The sequence below is a fragment of the Maylandia zebra genome, linkage group LG12 (genome assembly GCF_041146795.1).
Source record: "Maylandia zebra isolate NMK-2024a linkage group LG12, Mzebra_GT3a, whole genome shotgun sequence".
Taxonomy (NCBI): domain Eukaryota; kingdom Metazoa; phylum Chordata; class Actinopteri; order Cichliformes; family Cichlidae; genus Maylandia; species Maylandia zebra.
In genome coordinates this window covers 12,006,837-12,014,990 of record NC_135178.1, presented here as the reverse complement: position 1 = coordinate 12,014,990, position 8,154 = coordinate 12,006,837, and the positions used below count along the sequence as shown (strand labels likewise).

The 8,154-nt window shown below is 38.3% G+C and overlaps 1 protein-coding gene across 1 annotated transcript; it reads right to left on the bottom strand.

Moving 5' to 3' along the window:
- Positions 1–2,297: 2,297 nt before the first annotated feature.
- Positions 2,298–7,746, bottom strand: LOC143421344 (uncharacterized). The gene is made up of 5 exons (XM_076890457.1): positions 7,648–7,746; positions 4,922–5,968; positions 4,240–4,395; positions 4,033–4,125; positions 2,298–2,957 (listed from the first exon to the last, which is right to left on the bottom strand). The coding sequence occupies exons 2-5, from the start codon at positions 5,966–5,968 to the stop codon at positions 2,658–2,660; spliced, it is 1,596 nt and encodes a 531-aa protein (XP_076746572.1). The 5' UTR covers positions 7,648–7,746; the 3' UTR covers positions 2,298–2,657.
- Between the last annotated feature and the right edge of the window lie 408 nt (positions 7,747–8,154).

Here is an 8,154-nt window from a genome sequence, read left to right as displayed (position 1 = left end):
AAACTGTTGGCAGTTGACTATCTTCAACACATCTGCATTTGTTTTGCAATTTTCAAGTAGGCTCATGTGTTAAAACTACCTGTGCAAGCTCAAAGTACTTCCCAAAGTCTGCATAGGCCCATCTGCTCAGTGTCCTCCTCAGTCACGCTGGTTACCATGATTTCTGGTACGATTCAGTTTATCTTACACCCACAGTGTATCAGTGGAATTCAGCTGTGTGTGTGTGTGTGTGTGTATCAGTGAACATAATTTTATACATAGAGGTTAGAGTGTGGCTATGAAGAAAGCTTTTCTTAAAAAAAAAGAGTTTAGGGACAGTTTAGGACATAATTACAAAACTTGTCCCATCCTGACGACCTCTTCCACTGTGATCTGGACCAATCTGTATTTTGTCTCTTCTACACCCTCCAACTTGAACTTAAGTATGTGAAATATACTTTTATCAAGATTAAAGAGAGTACTGCTTGCTACTGACTTTAATGTAAATTAACTTTACTGTTAACATTCCTCGTCTTTTACTTTGAAAGGTACAAATAGAAATAGTATTGGACATTCCTTTCTTTGCTACAGGCCGGGTGGGCTCCTAGTAAAGTTTGCAGTATTTACATCAGTGTTGTCTGAAGCCTGTCCATCACAGACAGTGAATCCACCCGTTGGATCTTTTAATGAATTTATTCGATGGTTCTTGGTTCCAGTCAGCTCTGTACATTTATTCGCCCCAGTCTTGGTTCCTGTATGACTGTAGCACACACAGAGTGTGTCTAGTAGAAACTGAAGCATAAGTTACATGACTCTTCTATAATTAACACATCAACTGTGAGCATTCCCTATTTCCCTTACCTCTCTCTCATGTTGGCCACACACCTGAGACTATTCAGACAGATCTGTTGATCACAGATAATTATGTTGTTTTCTAAAGCAGACTTGCATTTGACAACTGAAGAGCATTTTAGGCCAGTAAGTTTCTTTCTGGAATCAGTGGGCCATTCAGAGTTCATTGATGCACGCTCATTAAATGAGACCACCTCTTCCTTAAAAATAAAGTCTGCCAACTTTGACAAGAAATGAGTCGAAACACAAGCATTTTAAAAAAAAAGTAATAAGAAAAATGTATGGATTTATTTGAACTGATGAAAGATGAAAAGCATTCAGTTATGTTACACGCAATAACTCCATTTGATGTTACATCTTTATGATATATGTGATCAGTGGGAGCAGATGACTCCTCAATCCCTCATTGAAAGACCTTGTGGTTCATTAAACATGCATCTCCCTCCCACCATCACCACCAAAGAATATTGTAAATACAATGCAGCAAACAAAGTGGTGGCCTTCCTGTACCGTGTCACATTTCTGCAGTTTCAGAACCTCAATAGAAGCCCCACATGGACCAGAAGAGTGGTTTTCTTTGTCATCACTTACCTTCCTTAGGTTTTTGTTTCTCCTATGCCAAACAAGAATCTATTAAAGATCCTTTTTTGTCTACATCTGAGTAGGTGGGGCGATCGTGGCTCAAGAGTTGGAAGTTCGCCTTGTAATCGGAAGGTTGCCGGTTTGAGCCTTGGACAGTTTCGTTCGTTGTGTTCTTGGGCAAGACACTTCACCCGTTGCCTACTGGTGGTGGTCAGAGGGCCCAGTGGCGCCAGTGTTTGGCAACCTCGCCTCTGTCAGTGCGCCCCAGGGTGGCTGTGGCTACAATGTAGCTTGCCATCACCAGTGTGTGAATGTGTACACTCTAAAAACTATTGTTTAAGCTCAACAAAAAAAATTAACGCAACAGTTTCCATTAATCTTTTTGCGTTAAGATAACTTGTGTAGAAATTACGTTGAACCAACAAACTACATTGAGTTAGAGGAATGAACTTTTCCTCTATAAGTAAAGGTAATTTTAATTACCATATACTTAATAATTGGTAACTTAAAAACATGTTTTTAAGTTGTTTACTCAAATAATTTATGTTCCTCCAACTTCTTTTTCCATATTATTCAAAACTGTTTTTTTAAGTGTTATGTAATTAATGATAGTAGTTACGAAAACATTTTTTTAAGTTAATCATTTAAAATATTAAGTAGCTGATTTTCTTCATTATCATCATAATTTTAGCTTTTTCTTGTTTTTATTATTGCACTAGCTTTTAAGAATTGAATGAATTCCACATTTTTAAGCAATTAACTTTTTTTATTGTTTGTACAGTTTGTACAATTTATATTTTACTTTAGGCAATTCAACACCTTATAGTTAAACAGTGAAAATAAACCAGAAATCCACTTAGAAAACATTTGTACTAAGTGTTCAGTAAATGTTAACTTTCAGTGTTCAAACTTTCATGCAGTAAACACATTTAAGATTAATTTTACACATACAGGACTCAAAATGGTTAACAATTTTTGAAACAGAGTCAACATGTTTAACATAATGCTGGTTCATTCATCAGCACATCTCTTTGAGGATTAAATGCAGGATAAGTTTTAAGGACAGGGTAGTACAACAACTGTCAAGACACATTTCTTGAATATAATATCAAAAATAACTAGATGGAAAAAAATTAGTGTCTTCTATTTTTTATCAACACTATCATTTTTTTCCCAGTGGACTTCCAAATACAAAGTAACACAATCTGAATAAAATTTCTTAGTGCTCAAAACAAGTGACATCTTTAGAACATACTGTTCTTGAGACTTACTTTTGCACTGGCTCTCAGTCCATCAAGATCAAGCAACAGCTTCTGAAAGACTTCGAAAGTATATTTCAGTTCCTTGCAATAGCTCAGATTGAGAGCATATATTATGCCCATGAGTAACGCACAGCAACTTGGGATATCCGGGCCCTCCAGGATTTTTGTTCCTTCTACCACAATGGTTGCAGTCTTGTGGTCAGATCCAGGGGTATACCGGTCACCGATGATGGCAATTTTCATCACCTGCCTTTCTAGGTTGGCCTCAAATTCTTCTGTGTCCTTGTAAAGCACATTTTAAAAATAGGTTAGTTGATTATAGTGTTGCAGGAATTGCTGTCTTGTGTGTGACTGGGTGCAGTAAGGAGTGTATGTGATGTGTGTGTGAGCATGCGCGTGAAGGAAACGCGGGGCGCGAAAGAGGGAAAAGAGAGAGAGAGAGCGTGTCATGGGTAGAGAGGGCGACCGGGAGCAGCGTTCTAATGGGCTACAGGCTATGCAGTGTGTTTTCAAAGTGTGCAGTACTGTTATTAAAGCCTCATCTCTTCAGTACTCTCCGGTGCCTCGGCTGATTTCTGTCTGCCTCACTACTCCACAAAAGTGAAGGGAGTTAACCCCGGAGGAGGACAAACTTCGGCCCTGGAGGAAGCATCTCCCCTCGCGTCTCCCGACCACGGTCAGAGGACTGACGGCGAGGAATGGTTAACAATAGATTAGACTTTTATCCTTGCTGAATCTTAATAATTCAGAAGATCAGTACACACACACACACACACACACACACACACACACACACACACACACACACACACTGACCCAAATAGGATGCATCAATAAGCATGAGACAAAATTATGGTATCATAAGACAAATCAATAAAAACACAGCCCGTTTTTTGTTTTGATTTTTTTTAACCACACAACATGAACAACATTTTCTATGACCAGTTTGACCTGCTCTACCTAAATCGATTTATAACATGGGATTTACTTGCTTAATGTGAGGTTCACTTGTGTAGGCCTAAAGACAACATTCTAGTTTGTTTTTAAGAAAACTAAACAACAGTATGCCAGGTTTGGTCATCAATTTAGAATGTAAAACTAAGGAAAACAATAAACTCAAATCGAACATATACATAATTATTAGCTTTGACATATTGGATTAGCTGAAATGATTAAGTGAAACGCTACAATCATTAGTTGAATTGTTCAAGGAGCCTTTTGCCATGCCCAACACCTAAGCTGAATAGGCCATTGCTATGATATTATTGGTCAGGGTGTGACCTTAAGTGAAAAATATTTACAAATTTACACTGTGATTGTGTGGATTTATTTGTGTTTAAGATGCTGAATTACTTACACCAAACTCCATGAAAAGGTCTTCTTCCTTCTCTCCAAGGTATGTGATAAGGCAGGGGATGGCTACTTCTCTGCGCATTTCAATTGTATTGTGCTATTCAAGAAAAAAAAAGATAAAGTATGAGTATAAACTACATGGGTGACTGCCAACAAAGTGCATTTCAAAGATAACACAAAGTGCAACACAAAGTCTAAATAGTTATCATACCTCAAGAAGCATGTCCTTGATCTGCCTGATTCTCACTCCTTTAGCTCCTCCCCTTGATGAAACGACATCCATCAGTTTTGGGATGCAATGGTCAAGTTTAGCCATTAACGTGGATTCCAGGCTTACAGTGGTTATTCTCTTGAACTCTTCCTTTATCTGTAGATGACACAAACAGAAGAATTAATCCTTGCAGACAATTAGCTATATTGCATTAATGAATGTTCTAATACATTAGTTAAAGAGGAACAACTAAATCTGTATGAACCACAGCAGTAAAATGGACAACATCAAAATGGCCCACTATTACTGATTGTTTTTTCCCCATACTCTTTAAATGAGTCACTTGTGAAAACCTGGACCAGTTAAATACTCTGTTATAGGAAACTGCAGACTTCACCAAAATTATCTTTAAAAGAAACCTGTTGTTTTTAAAGCATTTAGGATAAACTTGCTTTAAACTGATAATCCACCACATTCATCTTTTTTTTTTCTGTAATGTTGGAGTCATGTTTCTGCTTATTTACTGTTGCATTCAAAAATATTTGTGTATGAGAATGTTTATTTATTTATTTTTTTACTTTGTGCATTAGGATTAAGATTGTAATCAGAAAATCAAATATAGAACATATGGGGAGTGATATGAGTGTATTATGTATGAAATGTAAGAGAAAATTTTTGTTACCTGTGTCGCATCAAATAATGCAGGCCAACGCTCCATGAAGTTCCTGATAGCGGGTGCCTCATATACGATTTCTTGCCTGGGAAGAGAGAATGTCTTACCCATTTTCCCTGCAATCACCTGGCAATTATCCCTCTTCATCACTTCACACAAGAGGTCCACTCTTTCCTTCTCCAAACTTCCACTTGTTTCCCCTTGAGGATGTGGAGGTAGGTAATTTACTTCAGCCTTTTTAGGCTTTTTAACATTTTTAGCAGGAGCCTGCTCATGTGCTGGTTTCCTCTTGAGTGAGTTCACCACAATTTCGGGGCAGCCAGTACCTCGAAGATTGGATCTGAAGTTGTTCATTTTATATTTGAGGCGCTGAATCCATCCATAACATCCATGAAAAGAACCTGGTTCTTTGAGGCAGGGATGTTTTTTAGTCAAGGTCTCTGCTACTTGATTTAGTTGTGCACTTGATGGATAAGCAGTGTACTCAAAAATAGCCTCAGCTAAACTTCCAAGGATGTCTGGAAGTAGTGTGATGAGATCTTTAGTACCAAAAACAGTCCCAGAACAAATGAAGTTTTGATTGCCGGACTGCAGCAGAATCTCCGTACTGGTAGAGAAACGAGGGATTGGAAATTCTATGGGCCATCCATTTGATCGCTGGACTGGTATTTCTGTCTCTAATTCTGAAGAGACAGGCAATGTGTCATGTGACAATGCAGATGAGCAGGCATCATCAGAAAATTGAAGAGGATCATCAGCAAGGCTTGTAAAGGATCTGTCTACATCTGTTAAGGTCAGAGTTAGTGTAGGAGGTTCCTGGATATAGATCACCTTGATAGTGTCCTTATCCTTAATGTCAGTTGTTGAAAGCAAGGAGAAAAACTCATTACCAAAATCAGCATCCTTGTAATGAAAACAGAAATCCCCAGAAATCCTAAATGTATCTTGAACAACTGAATGAAGTTCCTCAACTGTTCCAGGGATTCCAGATGGTAATGCCAGTTTCTCGACATCATGTTCTGAAAGAATCACTCGTAGATGGGCTGGTTGTGACATCTGTAATAATAAAAAAAAAAAGGTTTAAAATGTTTCAGTGAGCACCATAACAATGAAGGTAAGTAAAAAATGCACAATAGCGTTTCCCACAGAGTTGGCTTCACAAAATACCAGGCCAACACCAAACTCTATTCCTTCTAATTTTTCTCAATCTGTTTTAAATGCAAACATGAAGACTACATTATAACAACGTCAACAACAATATCATACTATGTTCTTGCACTTTATTTGCATCTTGTACCCACATCTTAATGTAATGTCAAGGCTGATCATCATATAAAAGTTACAAATGAGAAAACCCTATTACTGTCTTTTTGTTCTGGACTTTTGTTGACTTCCAAATTTGACAAGTCAAGGCTATGTTGGCATTCTATGGGACATAAATGTAACGTTTCAGGGTTACAATGCTTTTTCCACCAAGCATGTAAGGTGTTAAGGGGAAGATATCAGACAGCTCTGATGGCTCTAGCACTTTCACAGTGTGTGTTTTCTCAAGAACATAGCTCCTGAGATGCTCAATTGACCAAGCACTTAAGCATTTAACAATGAATACAAGCATGCCCTTCAAAACAACTATTTGGATCAACTCTCCAAAATCTGTCACACCACCTGTCGAGCCATTAGCCAAAATCATGCCAACTGCATACTTTGTGCCGCTATAACATACATTGTTGGCTATCTGAATGCGTGTTTCACCAGCAAATTTAGCATGCAGTGCTTCCTTGATGTCTTCTCTTAGCACAGTAACATCTACAGTAGACTAGAAAAGCGCTATACAAATGCAGGCCATTTACCATTTTACCTCCTCCTCCAAGCTCACAAGGTCTTTCAGCAGTGGCTCCAGTACAGTACTGTAACCAAATCTTTTCACATCATCAGCCTTGCAGAGAATTGCTAAGAAGATGGAGGTCAGTGAAGATCTGAGCTGTGCAGGAATATCAGCTATCACCCAGTACACAGCAGTGACTTTGTGTTTTTTCCTTGACGTACCCAAGGGATTGCATATTTCAAAGTCATCAATATACAGAATAATAGCAATGGTAGGATCTTCTCCAGAAAACAACTCATTTGTTTTATAATAAATGCCATCACAAAATGCCCTGTACTGTGTTCCATCTTTACCTTGAGGTTTTTCATCATGCAAGATCAAATCCTGGATCTCTTTCCGTGTCATAGCCTGAAGCAATGACTTCAGAATAGGAACATACTGGAAGCTTCTGTCTGCCTCCCTACTAAGTGCATACTCCACTGGTTCCACTACAGCAAACTGCTCCCTAAAATATGCCCTTCTCTTGTAGGCAGAAGAAAGTGAACCACCACTACACAAGGTGGAGGTAAAGGGGTTGGCCTCACAAAGCTCTGTCACCATATCTGACACAACAGATTCATCTATCTCACAATTGTTCTTCCTCAGACAGGACTGTAAAATCTCTTTTATGAGGGGGCCTGATGCTGTTTCGGTGATAAAGTGTAATTCCTCAATAATCTCATCAATACACTTGTTAGATACGTTAAATTTGCTCTCCAGTTTTAGAAACAACAATGCCATGTTTTTTTCAATGATATTTGGTAGATCTCTCACATCATCATCGTTACCTTGACCATCATTGGTAATCGATAATTCCTCATCCTGAACATCCATATTACTACAATCTTCTGTGTTTGAAGAACACACATACCTTTTTAACAGGTTTTCCTTGAAGTCTTGCAGTGAATGAGGAGTATGCCTTCGGCTTCTGTGGGAGGCAAATGTTCCATAAACATTAGTGCTGAAATTGCAGTTTTTAAATACACAAATGACCGTTTCGTGTTTTTTCAAATGTCGACCAAGGTGCTCGAAAAACATTTTTTCTGTGGAGATTGCACTGGTGCTACAACACTGGCAAGTGAAAGACAGAGTTTCTGCAGATGTGACTCGTTCCTGAGTTTCCTGAGAGTGATTTCTTGATAGATGTGATCTAAGGCTACCCCAAGTTTTGAAGGAACAAAAACAATCTTGGTGAGGACATGGGAGACATCCCCCTCCATAACTATGGCGTAATCTATAATGTTTTAGCAGCCCTGTTTTTGTAGTGTTTTTGTAGTTAGAAATGTACACATTTTGCACACCCAGCCCATTTTGTAAAAATGTGTACTAACTTAACAAACTACTAATGACCCTAGATAATCATACTATGTACAAACTG

Bases quoted from the DNA above. Each gene is read 5' to 3' on its own strand.
- LOC143421344 (XM_076890457.1), bottom strand. From the start codon at position 5,968: ATGTCACAACCAGCCCATCTACGAGTGATTCTTTCAGAACATGATGTC. The intron at 4,126-4,239 runs GTATGATAACTA...TTTCTTGAATAG, and splicing joins TCAAGGACATGCTTCTTGAG to CACAATACAATTGAAATGCG. The intron at 2,958-4,032 runs GTAAGTAATTCA...GTGCTTTACAAG, and splicing joins ACCTTTTCATGGAGTTTGGT to GACACAGAAGAATTTGAGGC.